The sequence below is a fragment of the Hemitrygon akajei genome, chromosome 24, assembly GCF_048418815.1.
Source record: "Hemitrygon akajei chromosome 24, sHemAka1.3, whole genome shotgun sequence".
Classification (NCBI taxonomy): domain Eukaryota; kingdom Metazoa; phylum Chordata; class Chondrichthyes; order Myliobatiformes; family Dasyatidae; genus Hemitrygon; species Hemitrygon akajei.
This window is the reverse complement of record NC_133147.1, coordinates 25,265,415-25,285,764: the sequence shown is the minus strand read 5'-3', so window position 1 is coordinate 25,285,764 and position 20,350 is coordinate 25,265,415. Positions and strand designations below refer to the sequence as shown.

The following is a 20,350-nucleotide window of genomic DNA, read 5'->3' as shown; positions in this document are numbered from 1 at the left end:
CAAGGACAGTGTGATTACTGCGAAAGCTGAGAATGGGGTAGTGAAAAATCATAAATCTCCTACAGCCGAGAAAGTGACTATTAAATTCATCTTTATAATAAATAATGATTTCCGATACACAATGTGGGCGGTGCGATTAAGTCAAAGTAAGTCTAGACTTTTCAGCAAAACTTATTTGTGACTAAATGGAACAAGTCCGCTCACTTAATTCAGTTTTTTTGCAGCAGGAACCTGTTACTTCCATGACGCAGCTAAGGAATGCAAAACGTTCAGAGGGAATTTCATCAGAACCTTCAATTCTTCCCGGAATTTGTTTTGAGTCACTGAGTAAATAAAGGTGTTTGTGCAACAGCTCAGCATCTGAAACACATTGGCACTTTCCATCAGGATAAATCTGGGGTCGCTGTAGCCAGTAATTGTAAAACCAACTTGAAAATGCTCGATAAAGAAGTAGATAACATATGGCATCCACAGCAGGATGAAACATCCCGAGATTGCAAAGAGCAGGACGATCGATTTCCTGCGGCTTTCCATCTCCGGGTCACTCTGTCTCTCTCCCGTGGGGCAACTGCGGAGTCTCCTACGGGCCCGACTGGCTGACAGAATGTGCCTGACAGTCAGAGCGTTCAGCGTGAGAATAAGCAGGAACGGAAGGCAAGGGGTCAGAAGGCGATCGATCCAATCAAATATTGTCCAGGGCAGAAAAGAATAAAGGATACCTTTCGGTTTGCAATACCAGGGGACGTTGTCAATTATGTAGATTGGTTCGTACAAAAAGTACCACGGGATGTTGATTACGCAGCCCAAAGTACAGACAACAGACACAACAATTCCAGCGGTTCCGTGGGTGCAGTACCTTGGCTTGAGCTTTTGCCAGCAGATGGCGACATATCGATCAAAGGTGAACACGACCGTTAACCAAACCGAACTGTCCCTGGCGGCGTAAATTAACGCAATGCTGAAACTGCAGACAGGCGTGATGGAGAGTAAACTATCGGGAGAATAAATAGCGGGAAGTCTGTTTAATATCACGGCGGTGATAATTACCAGCAGGTCCGTTGCCGCCATCGATACGAGGTACCGGCTGATACATCTGGACAGGCCACATTTTCCTCGGGACAGGATCACAATAGCCACTATATTAACTGTGAGAGAAATAATGCGAGATTAGTGACAGAACAAACCCACAGCAGAAGTAATTCAGTAGTTTGTACGTAGACGTTAGCATAACTTAGGCATGTCGCCAAAATAACTATGACAAATTTCTGTGGATGCTCTAGAATTGAGATATTCTTAATTGACATCGAAACCAGAATGACGAGTAAATAAAACAAGTACAGAAAAAAAGGCTTAATTAACAGACGATAATCAAAGATACACTCTCTAGCCACTTTATTATGTACACTGGCTCGTAGATGCGATTATCTGATTAATAATCACGTGACAGCAACTCAGTGCATAAAAATTGATAAATGTTCAAGAGGAGGCGTTCTTAACCTGTGGTCCATGGACTCCTCGGTTAGTGACAATAAAAAAAGGGCTCCCTGGTCAAGTGGATTTGACCAAACGTGAGAATTGAGTTATAATGTGATCTTAGTGACCTTGACCGTGAAACAATTTTTCCTGCTATACAGCGTGGTTTCAATGTCTCAAAACTGCTCATCTTCTGGGATTTTCACACACAAAAGTCTTTGGAAAATGACATAACCAAACAAAAAAATCCCATGTGCGTCAGTTCTGAGGACAGAAACGCCTTGTTAATGTAAGAGGACTAGGGAGAATTACTAGAATAATTGAAGCTGACAGGAAGGCGACACCAATACAAATAATACAAATATACCTGTACACACATATAAAAGTCAGTGGCTACTTTGTTCCTTATTTAACCCACTTCAGAAAATATTGCGATGGTTCGAACTAAGACGACATCAGCACATGAAGAGTTAAAATTGGTTCAAAGATTAATACAGGGTGGTGAAACAATAAACCCATTCACTCTTGCGGCAGATGCTACGGCTTATTCACAAGATTGAAAAATGTCATTTAAGTAATTTGTTAGCGGTCCGAAATGTTCTGTACGTTCAGTGTGTCAAGAACGTCGTGCAGTTAAATGCCTAAAACTAATGCACTCAGGTTATACTTATCATTAGGGCCAGGATATCTAAGAGCGATGGAAAGATATCTCAATCTCCATTTGCCCTTGAAACTGCAATATCTGTTAGTCGTGAGGTTTTATTAATTTTGGTAAACATTTAGTAGATAAGGCACTCTATAAGGTACTCTGAAAAAGTCTTGGGCATCTTAGACTATATGTGGTACTGTAGCGATGTACTACATACAGAGCTAGAGACGAAACGCAGTCGGTAAATCGGTACGAGACTAGTTTATTCAAACTTCGCGACGCTGGTATTTAATCCCTAGCGCCCGCTCTCTCCGGGCGGAAATTACGTCAGAGGTGCATTACCACAGTCTCTCCCCGCGCGCTGGCTATTTGTGAGCCGGTTCGCCTGCGCAGAAAGTGGGTCGCCACAGTACTATATATATAATGTGCCTTAAGTATTCGTTCCTTTATTAGGTATGCCTGTAGGCAGCAACTTACTTTGTAAATACCACAACAAGCATAAGACCACCGATGTCTAAGTAAGAAATGCTTTACCTGGAACAGCGATCACTGCAAGAGCCGTGTAGTAAATTGCGTACACCAAACCTCTGGGAGGGGCGTGCATTTTCCGTGAGGGTATGCGAGACCCGTTCCGATCACCAGTCGTGCTTCTGTTGATTTCAGAAGTAGTCCTTAATATACTTGACGTTCAAAGGCGAAAGCTAATTAAATAATTTCATTTTGTTTACAATTCAATCATGTGGAATGGCATCAATTTAAGATACAGTCGATGAACAAATATAATGACTGACGTCTGAATTAGCATTACTAACAGCTAACGAATATTCTCATGAGAGTGACTCCCTAAATTAGAAAATTGCAGCAATTGTTCTCCATTTCTGATCAGGTTGGCCGTGTGGGGTGGGGGGGGGGGTGGCGATGGGGAACGTATTGTATACACATTTAAATATCCATATTCAGTATTCACAATTGCGATCCTCTTTACCTACCTTGGCCTTCCGATCGCATCAATCTGACGTTGTATGACTTAATTATTGATACCTTATATATACATTATATATAATGTTTATTTAATATACGTTTAGACATATAATGTCTACATACAGTCTGTGGTCATTATATTAGGTAGACCTACATACCTACTCGTTGATACAAGTATCCGATTAGCCAATCATGTGAGCGTAATTCAATTAATAAATAATTCATAGGAATTTCGGAAAGCTGAGACACATAGATAAGAGTTAATGGACTGCAGAATGGGAGCTTACTAATGCCGGTTAAGCAGTTATTGCAATCACTAAGAGTACCATGGACCCTATACACAGCAGGAGAGGTGCACAACAAGTGAATTGCAACGTTAACTTGAAATTGCGCAGGTACAGGAATGGCAATGTTTCAATGGAGGTTTTGATACTCTGAAGTTAACGCGGTGACATGAGGTAAGCCACCCAGTTCAAATGAATTTTTTTCTTCAAAGAACCCGTATACAACACTGAGATTCATTGTCATGCGGCCTATCACAATAAGTGCAAAAAAACTGTGGAAAAACAAGAAGACTGAAAAACTAGCAAGGTACAAAGGAATCAAATTGTGCAAATACAAACGTCATATCTCAATAAGTAGGGAAACAAGCAAACAAATAAATAACCAGATAGATAGATCAATAGGCATACAGAAAGTCGGCATAACAGAGAGACAGACAGATAGATGGGTAGATAGATAGACAGATGGATATATATATAGATAGAGAGAGAGAGAGAGAGAGAGAGAGAGAGAGAGAGAGAGAGAGAGAGAGGAGAGAGGAGATGAGAGAGAGAGAGAGAGAGAGAGAGAGAGAGAGAGAGAGAGAGAGAGAGAGAGAGAGAGAGAGAGAGAGAGAGAGAGAGAGAGAGTTAATAATTCAGCATGTTGCCGGGATAATGGCTATATTGCAAATCACTTATCTCTGGACCAGAGTGGTCACACTCATTCAAACTGGATTTCAACATTCATATCAAAGTTGAAAGAAAATTTGCGCATCTATCCATGAGGATAGGCAGATAGATAGAGAAACATACAGAAAATCAGACAATTAACCGACAGAGATAGATAAATAGATAGATACATAGTTTGATAGAGTTCAGCATGTTGCCGGGATAAAGACCATACCACAACGCAAGTATTTCTAGATCACAGTGCTAGACACTCATTTAAACTGGATTGCAACATTCATATCATTCATATCAAAGTTCAAATGAATTTTTTAACAAGTTATCTCTTTGTCATCAGATACAGCCCTGATATTCATTTTCATGCCGGCACACGCAGCAAATCCATAGAAGAATAAACATAAAGAGATGAATGAAAGATCAACCGGAGTGCAGATGACAACAAATTATGCGCATACAAATACAGATGTTTAACAATAAATAACGAAAACATAAAATACCAAGATACAAATTCCTTAGGTTGAGATAATCGGTTGTGGGACATCGCAATGATGGAGCAGATAAGTGTAATTAGCCCCTGTTGTTCAAGAGCCTGATGGTTCAGGGGTACCAACTGTTCTTGGACCTTGTGATGTAAGTCCTGAGGTTCTCCTAGCTTATACCTGGAAGCAGCAGCCGAGAAACATGATCTGGGAGCTAGGGATCACTGATGATGGATGCTGCTTTCCGACGACAGTGTTTCATGTAGGTGAGCGCAATGGTTCTGAAAGACCTAATCCATTGCCTTTAGTAGGATTTTCCGTCAAAAGCATTGGTGTTTCCATGCCATGGCGTGCGCAGCCAGTCAACATACAAAGAGTTGTAGGTGACTGAGAAAAGCATCCGACCGATTGGATCCACACCGGTCTAAAATAATTACAGTAACTACTACTTTTCTCTATAAATTTATGCCGGCGCTTCAAAGACACAGCTAGAATGTTTTCGGTGCTGTGAACATCAGATTTTAGAATCATTTAATAACACTGGCATACAGCATGCTGTTAAATTTGTTGCTTTGCGGCAACAGTTGGTTGCAACACATAATAACAATAAAGTTTAAATTACTATAGGAAATGCACACAAAATTAAAAAGGAGCAAAGATGTCGAGGTAATGTACACGGCTTAATTGTCTATTGACAAATATGATGGCGAGAGGAAGGAAGCAGTCCTCAACCGTCAACTGTCCGCATGCTCGTTAAGCCCCTCCCCGGTCATAGCAATGATGAGTGAGCATGTGTTGGGCGATGGGAATTCTTAATCACCGATGCTATCTTTTTGAAGCATTGCTATTTGAAGCTGTCCTCGATGCTGGGGTGGCTATTACCCGTGTTGAAGCACGTGTGAGTTTGCAGCATTTTATCCTCCCTGTTTTGTTTCCTTCGCAGTAGAACGTGTCTTCGTCTTCTTTTCTGTTATAGCCTTGTAGGGTCGTGTTTGACTCGTTTGCCTCTAGCTCTGGCCTTAATCAACGAATTCTGGATGAGGTAGTGGTTTTGTCAAGTGAAGCAGAACACTAATCCTGATTCTGATATATGCGTCTATTGAGGATTGAGAGTGGAAATGTGGCAGGGAGAAGGGGATCACACCTGTGGAATGTGGAACAGGAGTGAATGAGAAGCAGGATAGACATTCTGGAATGATCAATAAGGCATTTGTTTGGAATTAAATGATCTTGCCCAGTTTCTCAAGTATGGGTGCGTCTGCACCCGCGTCGCCTCTCCGCTCCAGCCACTCCAGCTCTTTCGCACACTCCTTGCGTTGCGCTCCTCCTTCGTCATTCCAAACATCTTTTGATCCCACCGAATTTACAAGTACGCTTTCCGCTCCATGTTGACAATACAGTACTGTATTTAAGTGTTAATACTATAATTACCTATTTCTCTGCGTAATCCTTGGCAGTACTGGGAATTATGCGCCTGTTTTAGTTGTGTTTTCTTCCATCTTTACACATTAGTCCCGCGTGTGTCTATACAGAGTACCGATGTTGAGTTGTTTCCTTGGCAGAGGATTCTGACGTCGTTTTCGCGTTTTGTGCTTACGGGTTTGAACGATTTTGAGAAGATGATCTCGCTAGTTCCTCAGCACTTCTGAGGCGTGCAGAACTGGAGAACATAAGGTTAAAAGACGGAAACAGTGTTGTAAACCATTGCCATCCGGAGCTTATGGTAATACCATCGTAATACCTTGCTACCCGAGCGTTGTTATACAGAGAACCGCAAGAGACGCACTGGGGCTCCTCTGAAAAACAGTTGGCATCATGGTAGCGCACCAGTTATCGTGACGAATTTAAGAATAGTTCGAAGTTCCGGAGTTTGGAATTCAATGTCTTTTGTCTGTCCTTCCCGTGAACCGTGTTGCGTTTTTACACGGGTGCTCCGGTTTTCTCCCAGAGTCTAACGACGTTCCAGACAGGTTATTTGGCCATCATAAATTGTACCGTGATTAAGTTAGGGTTAATCGGGTTCGACGAGAATTGCTGCGATGGTGCAACCGAAATGGCCGGTAGGAACTGCTCCGCGCTGTTTCACTAAAGAGATAAATTATAAACAAATTAACATTTCTACTTTTGCCGTATCCAAATGTAATCTTTATGGAACTTTATTTCTGGGCCAGATGTTGTTTATGTAGACCACTGTTTTTCATGATGTTTCTGGAGTGTGAGGGCCAACCTCGCAGAAGTTTCCATGGTGATGATGACGTCATCATCATCATTATCATGATCAATATCACAATAATATTGCACACCTCTCCCCAGAAACACAAAGATTCCTTGTGGAAATACAGGACCAGGTGGTTAATACAAAAACACAAAATAACGTGCGAGAAGAAACCAACAAATTCAGGGCTAGGAATGCAGAAAATGTCAAGACAAACCAGAAACAAACCACACATTGGAGGATTCTGCAACAGTTTAATTCAATCTAATTACTTATAGAGGCACAATTAAGGGGCAAACAACATTCAGCAGAATCAGGTCTTAAAATGCAAACCCATAAAATCAACATAACTCGCTATAAATGCGGAAAGTCAGAGTCCAAGAAATTATATCACAACCGAACAGTCATTACAGATAGGACAATCCATAATAACCGTCCAGATATAATACGGGAGAAGCAAGCAAGAACAAAGTAATTAATAAATGTAATCATTTCAAACACATTCTAATGCAGAAATCAGTGTTTAAAACACAAGCCATATGCTGAATTAAAAGAATAAATTGAAAGTCTTTGGAGCATTAACAGGGTATACGTTGTCCCGATAGTAATATCTACAACTGGTGTCATCCCAAAGGCAATACACAACAGTATTACACAATTAGGGCTACAAAGTACTAGCTAAATAAATCTCCAGAAAACCACAATACGAAACACCACTAGAATGGTCCGAAATTTCCCAGCAATTGAGAAATGAGCGTGCTTGGCTATGCTCCTATCTCACGTTTTACCAACTGGAACTCAGGAAAAAAATAATTAGACAAAGAAAGAGAAGGAAAATTTACTTTTAGATCTTCATAGAAGTGCTGGAAATTTTGATATAAGTAGAAACATATATTTTAACTAAAGAGGAAATCGTAAGTTATCCATCAAAATCTTCCTATTATTTGTTTTAAAGCGAGGCATACAATTATAACAGCATGAATCTCGCAAATAACCACAATATACTTACAAAAGAACAGAAAGGATGCCGTAAGTGTATGAAATGATGTGAAGAACAGCTGATGATAGACTCTTTAATTCTAAATAAATCTGACTGTAAAGCCGAAACCTTTCATGTTACGATATTGACTCTGTCCAGCAATCACGGCTAATAACTATAAACCATACCCAATACTTCTGAAATTCATTCAACATCTGATGAAGCATTGGCGTAATATAGGCTCATTATCAATTAACAACCAAAAGAGACCACTGTTATGAAAATAAATCAAACCATTATGGAAAGCTCTTTGTGGTTTTCTCTACCTTTTAACCCGTTCTCTAATTCACCGAATCAGACGGCAACTGTGTATTAAATTAGCAAACATGAAATTAGTTGTACCTTAACACACCTTCAATACCTGCTTAAATTGGAACTCAACGCACCTTCATCAGTAAAGCTGAAGTAATTAACTCAAATGCTAGAACGTTGCACTACAGAAGTGCAGAAAATTAAACACAAAAATAGTTGCAAAAGAGCTAGTGGAATGCAAAACAGAACAGCAGAATAAAGTACAAAGCATATTACGAAACAGATTAGTATCCCGAATTGTCAAGGACCGTGTGATGGCTACCTGTTCTTCAGCTTCCCCACACAATCACGCATCTAGAATTTGGCGGATTATTTAAACGTGCTTCTTGGGTAAAATGGCTTGGGGAACGATGCTTTGTCTTAATTAAAGAGCTGTATTTCTCTGCTCCACACCAGTTATACGTTCACGGTGAGCCGCTTTCCTTAACGAACTAAGGGACAAGTGCGTACACTATTTTCTAAACGGACCAAAGCTTCAAAAATCGAAGTGCAAAATTGCCTGAAATCCTTGAGCATGAAACACTAAGAGTTAACTTGCAGGCTGAGTCGGCGTTAAACGCAATTCTAACATTTATTTCGATTGGTCCGGAATATAAAAGCAAGGATGTAATGCTGAGGCTTTAGAACGCATTGGTGGTACCACATTTGGAATAGTGCAAGCAGTTTTGGAACGCTTGTCTGACAAAATAAATAAAGGCAATTGGGAAGGTCCAGATCACACTCACAAACATTTTCGAGAAATGAAATGGTAAACGGATGAGAACTGTTTCATAATTCTTGGCGTGTATAGCAGCAGAGAGAATAGCTCCAGAATAAAGGGAAGCCTATTTGGAACAGAAATGAAAAGTTTTTTTTCTGAAGCCAGAGGGTGGTGAATGCAATGAATTTATTGCCGCAGAAGTCTGTGAAGTTCATATAATTTAGGTAAATTTAAACCGGATGTTTATAGGTTCTTGATTAGTCAGGGTGTCAAAGGATACGGTGAGACAGCAAGCAAATGGGGTAAATTGGATTGTAGATCAGCCGTGATGGAATACCGGTGCAGTTCAAGAGCCATGAGATAATCATACAGTTATATAAGATTTTGGCTCGACCTGACTTGGAATACTGTGTTCATTTCTGGTCACCTCACTAAAGGAAGAATGTGGACACTATGCAAAGTGTGCAGAGGAGATTTACAAGGATCTTGCGATAAGAAAATTGGTTGCGTGAACTTTTCTCCTTGGAGCAACGGAGAATGATAGGTGACTTGATAGAGGTGTATGATAGGCATTGATCCTATAGATATCTAGAGGCTTTTTCCCTGAGCTAAAATGAGGAGACATGAGGGGGCATAGTTTTAAGGTGCAAGGAAGTAGGTACAGAGGGAGTACCAGAGGTAAGTATAGGGTTCTTAGTAATATTAACCGTAATGTTAACTGTTAACCGTTAATCATAAAATCGCTTCTCTGAAGTGCTATAGTGAAATGGTTTCTCTGTAACGTTAACTATGAGCTAATGTTTTCTGTAGCTGAAATGTTTGGGTTATAACTACTGATAACGAGAGGACTAACCAATGGGAGTCTTGTTATTCTATCTTTATGTGTGGGAACAAGGATTGATGCTGGGGAAGTTCGGCGAAGAAAAGCGAAGAGGGAGGTCGTGCGCTCTAGTCGACCACCGTGTTTGGTCCCAGTCCGCGGGTAGTGGAGTTCGCAGGAAATTGAATCGTGGGCCGAGGATATTGCCTGAGCTCAAACGTGTGCACAAACTGTATAATCTCTATTCTTGGCGCCTTTTTATTTTATATTTTCTGTTTCTCTACTAACCACATAGGCACAGTAAAATTTATAAAGTGTAATCGTTTAAACGTACATTGTTTACTCACTGATATTTTGCGTTGTGGGTTTGTGCCGGGTTGCATACAAAACATGTACGCAAACGTGAGACACAGTTTGGCGGGCAGACAGCGGTTTCACCTAGACGAACGTGGGTTGACAGAACTGAGTGTTACATTTGTGGGGTGCTCGTCTGGTGATCGAATTTTGTACATGTTGTGTGGCCACTCGGCTTAAAGTACAGTTGAGATGGAGACAGTTGTACTTCAGCGATGGTGTGCGACTGCGAGGGTGGTAGAGAGCAATGTGCGTGTTGTGGGGGGTGGAGAATAGTGTATCGTTTGAAGTGTTACTTCGAGGTTTGAGTGGGGTTAAAGCTGTTGGCAAAGTGGAGATTGTATCGCAGAACTTTGATTTTGAGACAAGTACAGACATAGTGTTGGTGCAAACAAGTAAGGACAAAAGAGGGGCGGAGTTGCCAGAGGGGATTGGCATCCCAGGGGAGGCGGAACATGGCACCTGCAAATTGTTGGGCATAGAAGGGCCAGAGCTCAGCGAGCTGAGTCGCCTGCGGATGAGGGAGGGGATCTTAGGGAACGAATTCTTCCAGTACTGAGGGATAAAGAGAAAGAGTGGTCAGATTTGGAAATTTGCTTAGTTCCTGTCCCCCAGAGAAAGGCAAGAGTTCCGATTTGACATCTGCAATTATCTCCCCATCGAGGTGGCAGAGGGACATGGCCAGAGGATATTACCCACCCCGACGGTGAAGAAGATTATGAGACACGGGTAGAGTAGACATCGCAGTTGTTAAGTGAGTGGCAGTGCTCGGATGAGGAAAAGCGACAGAGGTTGATTGAAAGTTTGCGGGGAGTGGCGGCTGGAGAAGTGCGAGGCGTGAAGGTTAACCAGCCTGCGGCCATTCTGAATGACTATCTGTAGGCCTTGGAAAGTGCCTTTGGGTTGACTGGGAGCTCTTGGGAGCTCCTCGGAGAGTTTCAAAACATGCGGCTGGAGAAGGGTGAGAAGCTCTCCACGTACCCTTTTCGGCTAGAGAGACGGCTTAATGGACTGCGGCGCTGGGGCTTATTTGTCCTGAACAGGTGGATCAGTTAAGGATGGGGTGCCGGTGAGGCCTGAAGTGCAGAGGCCCTCGGTGGTACAGGCGAGCAGGATGGCTGTGATTGTCAGGAACACTACGAAGAGAGAAATCAACCTTCAGAGAGGGATGCCGCTGACACGTTTGTTCCCGATGACTGTAATGTCTAATGCCCCTGTGAGGCCCACTTGGGGGGAAGGGTTGGAAAACAGATGAAAGCTGACCGCTGTGGCATTTAACTTTGGGGACTCTCCTGTGCCGACGGATTGGAAGCAAAGGCTAGTGGAGAAAATGTTGAAGTTGTTTTTTTCTCTTGGCGAGTTTGATGTGGGTTGCTCCAAGAGCACTCACCACACTATCCGGGTGACTGAGGACACCCCGTTTAGAGCGAGGTCGCGGCAGATGTGGACGATGTTGAAGGAACCTGTAATCATCCCTGAATCCTGAAGTCCTTATGCGTCCCAATGGTAGTGGCCCGGAAGAAGAACGGAAAGGTACACATGTGTGTGGACTGTAGGACACTGAACCGGCTCACTGCCCCTGACCAGTATACGGTGCCGAGGGTCGAAGCCGTGCTGGCCTGTCTGCGTAGGGCAAAATGGTTTAGTGTGCTAGAGTAGAGGAATGGATATTACCAGATCCCGATGAGTGAGGCCGACAAAGAGAAGACGGCATTTATATGCTTTCTGGGACTTTTCCAGTTCGAAAGGATGCCCTAGGGCATATCGGGAGCCCCTGACATTTTCCAGAGGTTCCTGTGGAATACGGTGGGGGATATGAATTGTCTTTCTTTTGAAAACTTTTTTTATTGCGTTTTTAAGTGATTACAAGTATGAAAAAAAAGTGTATATCCCTTCCCCCCTCCCCTTAACCCCTCCCCCCTAACTTCCCTATAAAAAAAAGAGAAAGTAAGAAAGAAAAAAAAAAGAAAGAGTGCCTGGTTGTTGGAAGATCTCCACATGCTCCATGGAGTTCTTAATAACTTTAGTATATATATTTATTTCTTTCCCCAAGTAACCAATTCTTTCATCTTCAGAGCACCTATATATTTAGTCCTGTCTTTTGTAAATAAGGGCACCAAATTTTCAGAAATGTTTCATATTTATCTCTTAAATTATAAGTATTTTTTTTCTAATGGAATACAGCCATAAATTTCTTTCTTCCAGCAATCTATACTTAAATATGTATCCGATTTCCAAGTAACTGCAATAGCCTTTTTGGCTACTGCCAGTGCAATTTTTATGAATTCTTTCTGGTATTTATTTAGTTTGAGTTTCGGTTTCATCCCTTCAATATCACCTAGTAAGAGTAATATTGGATTATGAGGAAGTTGTATTCCTGTAATTTGTTCCAGTAAAAGTCTTAACTTTGTCCAAAAAGGTTGAATTTTAGAACAAGACTATGTAGAATGTAAAACAGTACCAGTTTCTTGATCACGAAGAACACGAAGAGAGGCTGCAGAAGGTGCTAAGACGACTAAAGGAGGATGGGATAAAAGTCCCTGAGTAAGTGCCAGTTCTGAAAGTCGTCTGTTAGTGGGCACATGATCTCGCGAGATGGTGTTGCCACCGACCTGGCTCAGATAGAACCGGTGACCACGTGGCCGAGGCCCCAGACTGTGAGCCCTCTGTCCTCGCTATTGGGGTTCTGTGGTTATTATCAGTGATTTGTAAAGGGCTACGCCAAAGTAGTCGCCCCTTGAACCAGGTTCTGCGTGGTTACCCTCCCTTGGGGAAGAAAGGGAAAGGGGGACGGGAGGTTGGAGACTATCTCAACACATAGGAGCCCTTCGGGTAGAGGAGGGATGCAAAATGTGAGGATGTTTTTAAAGCGCTGAAAGAGTTCCTGACACAGGCACCGGTGCTGACTTTTACAGACCCTCGATTGCCCTATGTACTACACACCGATGCCTGCCGAGAGGGATTAGAGATCGTCTTGTATCAAGATCAGGGCACCGGGTTGAGACCTGAAACGTTTATCAACCGGAGTTTGTCGCCTTCTCAGTGAAATTATCCCACCCATAATTTGGAATTACTGGCGTTGAAATGGGCGGTGGTGGATAAGCTAAGTGACTATCTCTACGGGACCAAGTTTGATGTAAGGACGGACAACACCCCGCTTACTATATTCAAACTTCGGCGAAAATGGATGCTACAGGCCGTCGGTAGTTGGCGGCGTCGGTATATGCTTCCAACCTGAAGTACCGGCCGGGGAGCAGGAATGTCGATATGAACGCTTTACCCGACGTGTGCATGAGGATCTGGACACGGACGAGGAGTGGGAGAGAGTCCCTGCCCCTGGGGTAAAGGCCATGTGTCAGTTTACTATCACCGTGAAGTCCGAAGAAAAGGCGAGGCCGGACCGTGCAGTAGACCCATTGGGGGATTCTGATGACGCCCTGCACCCAGTTTACTGTAACCTGACTGCTCTGAAGACCAGGCAGCTGCCGGAATTAACTCCAGGGGAAGTGGCAGCTGCTCAGCGAAATGACCCGGGCATTGGCACTGTTTGATACGCGGTGGAAAGGGGGTATATGGCGTGGGCGGAGAAGACGAAACACGCTTAAGTGCCTTCATTACTAAAGGAATGGTCTCGGCTGAAATTGAGGAAACAAATTTTATACCGGGTAACGTCACGCCCGCACCGACCTCGGTGTTGGTAATTTTTTCCTGCCTGAGAAGTATCGGAAGTTCGCGTTGAAGTCACTGCAAACCGGAAGACACTTTCTGTGCAGGCCGCTCCTCTGTCACACTTGCAGAGTTCAGGGCCTCTGGACTTGGTGTGTATGGATTTTCTGTCCATAGAATCCGATGCCAGCAACACGGTGAATGTCTTAACCATCACGGACCAGTACACGAGATATGCTCAGGCTTTTCCTACCAAGGACCAGAGGGCGACTCTGGTGGCAAAAATGTTATGGGAGAAGTATTTCGTGCATTATGGCCTTCCCCGGCGGATGCATAGTGACCACGGACGGGACTTTGAGAGTAAGCTCATCTGTGAGCTTTTGGGCATGCTGGGTTGAGAAATCGTGGATCACGCCCTATCATCCGCAGGGAGACCCCCAACCTGAGACGTTTAATCAGACATTGCTAGACATATTTGGGACTCTGGAGATCAGCAAAAAGAGCAGATGGAGTCAACATATTAGGCATCTGGTTCACTGTTACAACTGTACACGCAAAGAAGCTACTGGGTATTCGCCCTATTATATGATGTTTGGGCGCGAGGCGAGGTTGCCATTTGTCCTCTGTTTCAAGACTGACGCAGGTGACGTACCACCGAAGCATTATCTGAAGTATGTGTCTGATATGAGGAGAGAGCTAACAAGGGCGTACGAATTGGCGAGTGTGGCGACCGCGAAGCAGCATCAGGGAAATAAGAGGAGGTTTGACCAGAAGGTGAAGCTTTCTCAACTCCGGCCGGGAGACCAAGTCCTCATAAAGAATTTGGGTTTACTTGGAAAGCACAACTTGGCTGACCGCTGGGTGACCACACTCTATGTAATGGAAAGTCAGATGCCAAATCTACCGGTTTTCCGGGTGAGGCCCGAGGACGGGAAGGGGCTTGTCAAGATTCTCCTTCGAAACCTCCTGTTGCCCCTGCAACACGAAGAGCAGGTAGATCTAAAAACCAACTTGGAGTCTACACTTAGTATGAGGACTTTGTGGAAAGAGGGGCAATGGAAGAGCCCACCGCGATAGTGTCTCGGTCGGGCACGGCCCATAAAAGATACGGATTCAGAAGACGAGGATTCGCATGTATGCTACATGCTAGCATTCGTTAGCTCCCCCGTGACGGGGTTAGAGACTCCAGGCCCCTTTCCCACTGCGTCAGGTGAGGTGAGGGGCTATTGGTGTGCAACAGGGAATGCAGCCAGGCTCTGGAGGAGAGGGAGGGAGGCCTGAACCGGAGGCAGGGGGCTCCGAGGTGCAGACGTGTTTGAGTGACTGATCGCGGGAAGTTTCGCCAGGTATTCCAAAGTGTCTCCAGCAGTGACTGAGCGGCTGGAGCTAGAAGAGGGGTTACGGAAGTTTAGAGGGTTAGGAACTCCCCCGGAGCGGTTGGCCTATGTAGCGCCTGGGGAGCAGGCTGTGAACTCCACTGTTTTGAGGAGTTATGTCACTGCCTTCTGCACTTGGCTTAGGCTCTGTGTTTTGTAGGAAAGGTTGGCAAATCATTTGAACGCCACGAAGGCGTGAAAAATTCGGTGGGGGGAGAATGTAGGGTTCTCAGTAATATTAACTGCAGTGTTAACTGTTAACTGCTAATCACAAAATGTCTTCTTTGAAGTGTGAGAATGAAATGGTTTCTCTGTAATGTTAACTATGAGGTAATGTTTTCTGTAGCTGAAATGTTTGGGTTATAATTACTGATAACAAGGGGACTAACAAATGGGAGTCTTGTTTTTCTATCTGTATGGCTGGGAACCGGAGTTGAAGCACGGGAAGTTTAGCGACGAGAAGCGAAGAGGGAAAGCGCTCTGGTCGACCACCTTGGTTGGTCTCAGTCCGACGGTTGTGGAGTTCGGAGGAAATTGAATGGTGGACCGAGGATACCGCGTGAGCTCCAATGTGTGCGCAAACTGTATAATTTCTATTCTTGGCGCCTTTTTATTTTATATTTTTTGTTTCTCTACTAACACCATAGTCACAGTAAAATTTATAAAGTGTAATCGTTTAAACGTACATTGCTTACTGACTGATATTTTGCGTTGTGGGTTTGTGCCGGGGTGCATACAGAGCATCTACGCAAATGTGATACACAGCTTGGCGGGTAGACGGCACTTTCCCCGAGACGAACGTGGGTTGATAGAGTTGAGTGTTACATAAGTTTTTCATACAAATGGTGGTGGGTGCGTGGGATGCACTGCCGGCGATGTTGGTGGAGGCGTGTACAACGAAATATTTGAAGAAACTCTGAGATAGCTACATGGAGCTTGGAAAAATAGAAGGCTATGTGGTAGAGAAGTTCCAGGCAGTTTTTAGAGGAGGTTGGCACAACATTGTGCGTCTAACGACCTGTAATATGTTGTAGTCGTCTATGTCTATGCTTCAGAAGAATTACTTGCTAGTTTTAAATACTGTCATTTATGTTTTAATTTTAACTGAGAAAATATAGCCGTGTGGTTACCATGATGCTATTACAGCTCAGGTCGGAAGAATACGGAGTTCAGTCCCGAATTTCTCTGCAAAGAACTTTTTATTTTCAGACTTCTGTGTTCCCGGTTTTCTCCCAAAGTCGAAATACGTTACCGTCCGTAGGTGAATTGGTCATTTTAATTGTCCTGTGATTACGCTAGGTTTAGAATTAATTGGCTGTTGAACAGCCTGCTCGGGGGTTCAGTAGGGCCCGTTCTGCGCTGTATCTCTGAAAATACTAATAAACAAAATTAGTCAATCCTAATGAGCAAGTTGTTTCCATCATTTATATTAAATAGTGCGGTTTATAACAACGAGTGCTACAAATTTAATATCACCAGCTCGTACATTTCGAATGCTGATCTTCCAGACCCTTCTCTCTCATCTCCCTCCCCTCCTCCCTGCTTACTCCCTCTCTCTTTCTTTTTCTCTCCTTCTACCTCCCCCTCTCTCTCTCTCCCCAACTCTCCTTGTCTCTCCCTGCCCCTCTTTCATCCCACCTCTCTCTCTCCCCCTCCCTTTCTCCGTCACTATTTATCTCTGCATCTTTCTCTGTATTCCACTGTAGTTTCACTCATTCTCTCTCACTCTGCCCTTCCCTCCACGCCTCTCTCTCTCTCTCTTTGTTTCCTTTGTCTCGCTCTCTCTAGCTTACAGCATCAAGACCGCTCCCCTCAATTTCCTTTCTGCCAGCACACTATTGCTCTCTGTCTCAGCCATTGCAAAGAAATCACTCTCTGTTCCTATCCTTCCACCTCGGCCTGCCCGCCCATCCGCTTCTCTCTCACTCTATAGCATTCTATTTCTCCCCCCACCGCGCTCCCTCCCCCACCGTCCCTTCGCTTGCCTGATAACGTCCCTCCCCCCGCTCCAAGCTCTCTCCGATTTCACTAGTTTTTGTTCCCCCTCTGACTCCTCCAGTGGATAAGGACTTCCAATCGATGGTCACAATATCTCGCTGTCTCCCTGTGTTGTCCCTGAACTCCCCGTTTCTATTTTTGTTTTCTGGGCAGAAGCGCATTGAGGGGTATACATCCATTTTTGGAGTGAATAGTTACGGTTTCTGTGTTTTCCCCAACAGTGATGTCGGAGAAGCATCAGGGAGACTGGAAAAAAAACACTGAAGGTTGAAAACATAAATTAGTGAGCACATGGTTTCTGGCAGAGCAAGTGAAGACTAGATCTCAGCAGAGCAGACAGAGGAGGATGTGTCTGATCTTAAGTAACTGAGAAAAATCCGTGTATCAGTGGCGAGTAGGTCAGGGAGGATCGACTGGGAGATGAAAGGGATAATGAAAAAGATTGTAGAGTGGACTGAAGACCAAGAAGAGCTGGGAGAGAAGGTGCAGTGAGAGAAAAGTTATAGAAGGGGAAGATAAATGCATTCAACAGTAGGGCCCTGGAGAGTGTCATAGATTGAGTGGGCTCTGGTCATTTCGAATAATCCCTGAGGGGAAAAAATGGATTAGGATGCGAAATTGGTATATGAGATATTTATCTTCTTTATAAGAACATACCATTATAGGATATAGAATTAGTGTTAGCCCATTAGGCCTTTCGAGTTGGTTCCGCCATTAACCGATGGCTGATTTATATTCTGTCTCAATTCCCTCTCTCACTTAATCTTTGACATGCTAATTAACCTCCTTGTCAAATATGCCCAAGGGTTTGTCCTCCACAAGCGTCTGTGGCAACGAATTGCAAAGGTTCACCATTCTCTGGTGAAATAAATACCTCCACCTTTCCGATCTAAAGATCGCCCTTTCATTCTGAGGTGCGCCCTTATTTCTAGTCTCTCCCACTACGGGAAAAATACACTACATGTTCACGCCACTCACATCTTTCACAATTCCAGATGTTTTAATGAAGTTCCCTGGAATTCTTCAAAGCAGCTGCGAGTACAGGCCCAGAACCATCAAACGCTCACCAGACGAAAACTCTTTGATGCCCATAATCATCTTTGTAAACCTTCCATGGATCCTCTCATTTCTGCTCAATATGCTCCAAGTGCGGTCTCAGCAATGCTTAACAAAACTTCAACAATGCATCTCTGCTTTTATATTCCATTCCTCTCTAGATGCACTGCCTTCCTCTCTACTGATTCAACCTGCAATTAAGCCACAGTGTAATCCTACACGATGATTTCAGGTACCTTTGCAACTCTGATTTCCCAATTTGTTTCTGTTTATAAAGTAGTTCCCGCCTTTCTGCCTTCTACTGAAATGCATGGCATTTCAAATCCCGGAACACGAAAATGATACATTAATTTTACCTTCATTATGTGAGAAGTTCATCTGTGAGTCAGTGCTGGAAGTTAGTCAAAGTCCAAAGTTTAAGTTGAAATTTCCATGTAAATGTGTTATCACTCTACAACTGCATGAAAAGGTCTGGGCACCAGTAGTTAAAAATTATGTTACCGTGAATAGCTAAGCGAGTAAAAGAATACCTGATTTGCAAACGGCATAAAGTTAGTTGACACATTTCTTTAATATTTTAAGCAACACTATATATTTTTTTTCATTTCCACCTTTCACAGTTTCAAAATAACAAAACAAGAAAAAGGGCTCGAAGCAAAAGTTTGCGCACCCTGCATGGTCAGTATTTCATCCCCCTTTCTCCCCAATATTTTCCCCCTTTGGTAAGTATCACAGCTTGTAAACGCTTTTTATAGCCAGCTAAGAGTCTTTGAATTCTTCCTTGCAAAAGGCTTCTAGTTCTCTGAGATTCATGGGCCGTCTTGCATGCACTACTCATTTGTTGGTTTTATGCAGTGGTGGAAGTTTTATCCTCGCAGCAAATCTCAGTATTCAGGGAGCAGGAGGGACAAGAACCTGATCTTTATGCCCCACGCCGAGAACCGGGAGACCAAACGATATTGTTCCTTACGCCTCGATTCCTATCGGTGTGCCATTATGATTTCGTGGACGTATAGTGTCACTTGATGCTCTGATCCCCCTTCAGCACATTGACACCTGCAGAGTAGGTCCAATCTAGTTCGCAAATACGTCCATCAGCAAGTTCGGGAAAACGAACGATCTGCAGCAACTGTCCGGTGTGCTCTGCAGGGAAATATGAAACATCTGAACCGTGTCAGGGACGAGACTCGGGTTGGTGTACAGCACTCTATCTATATGCCAAGACATTCCTTTCGTCTTGGACGTCACACCTGTCTACTTTGATGCGCAAGCCAAGGCCATACGATATAGAGAGCAGGCGCCTGACCGCACCGCCAACTTCCGTTCTCTACGCAGGATAATCCTATTGATCGTCAGAGCCTGATGCAGTTTGGCACACACGGCGTCAGAGGAGTTTCCAGGAGTTATTTTGAGTGGGTAGTGCCACAGTGCAGAGGAACTTTAATATCAGAGTGTTCCTCCATCTACATGAGCTGTCAGCAAAGACTTACAAGCCCAATCTTCCCGAGGGTACGGCTGATGACGTCAGAAGTCCGTCTTTGCTCCTTCACCTGTCAGTTGAAACAGTTCCTCCGGGATTAGTAGCGAAGACACACGTGAAAGCCAGAATGTGGACTTGGTTTTTGGAGTTTGAGAGAGAATTTGGAGTTTGGGGGCATTTAATACTTTGTGGTAGCTTATCCACATTATATACGCTCCCGGCCATAATAACCTTTAGGACATATTCCATGGGTCACCGTTGTGGATTAAGGACAAGAACCTTGCTGGCAAAATTCGCATTCTACTGCATCTGCCAGCCCGAAGATCGCAACTGCAAAGGCGAGGACTGCATCAGCCCCTCTTCCACTAATCACATGTGAGAGGACATGTATCACGAGCAAGAAACCCCATTGCCCCCCACACCGCCACTACTACCCCGTAACCCTCGCTCCACCTGCACCACTCTTCACTTCGATCGAAACGTTGGACAGAAACTAGATGTTGGAACAGAGGGGGATACGAATATTGAAAGGCCAAGATACAGTGGAGAATTGGTAGGGCATTGAGGTATGCAGTAGAACAGAGTGATCTAGGAATAATAGTTCCCTGAAGGTAGAATCTCATGTGGATAGGGTGGTGAAGAAAGGCTTTGGTATGCTGGCCTTTATAAATCAGAGCATTGAGTATATGAGTTAAGATTTAATGTTAAAATTGTACAAGGCATTGGTGAGGCTTAATTTGGAGTATTGTGTACAGTTGTGGTCACCAAATTATAGGAAAAATGTCAACAGAATAGAAAGACT

At 43.7% G+C, this 20,350-nt stretch overlaps 1 protein-coding gene across 1 annotated transcript; it reads right to left on the bottom strand.

Moving 5' to 3' along the window:
- Positions 1-234: 234 nt before the first annotated feature.
- On the bottom strand, positions 235-2,726 carry LOC140715657 (probable G-protein coupled receptor 139). The gene is made up of 2 exons (XM_073028021.1): positions 2,657-2,726; positions 235-1,145 (listed from the first exon to the last, which is right to left on the bottom strand). The coding sequence occupies exons 1-2, from the start codon at positions 2,724-2,726 to the stop codon at positions 235-237; spliced, it is 981 nt and encodes a 326-aa protein (XP_072884122.1).
- Positions 2,727-20,350: the final 17,624 nt, after the last annotated feature.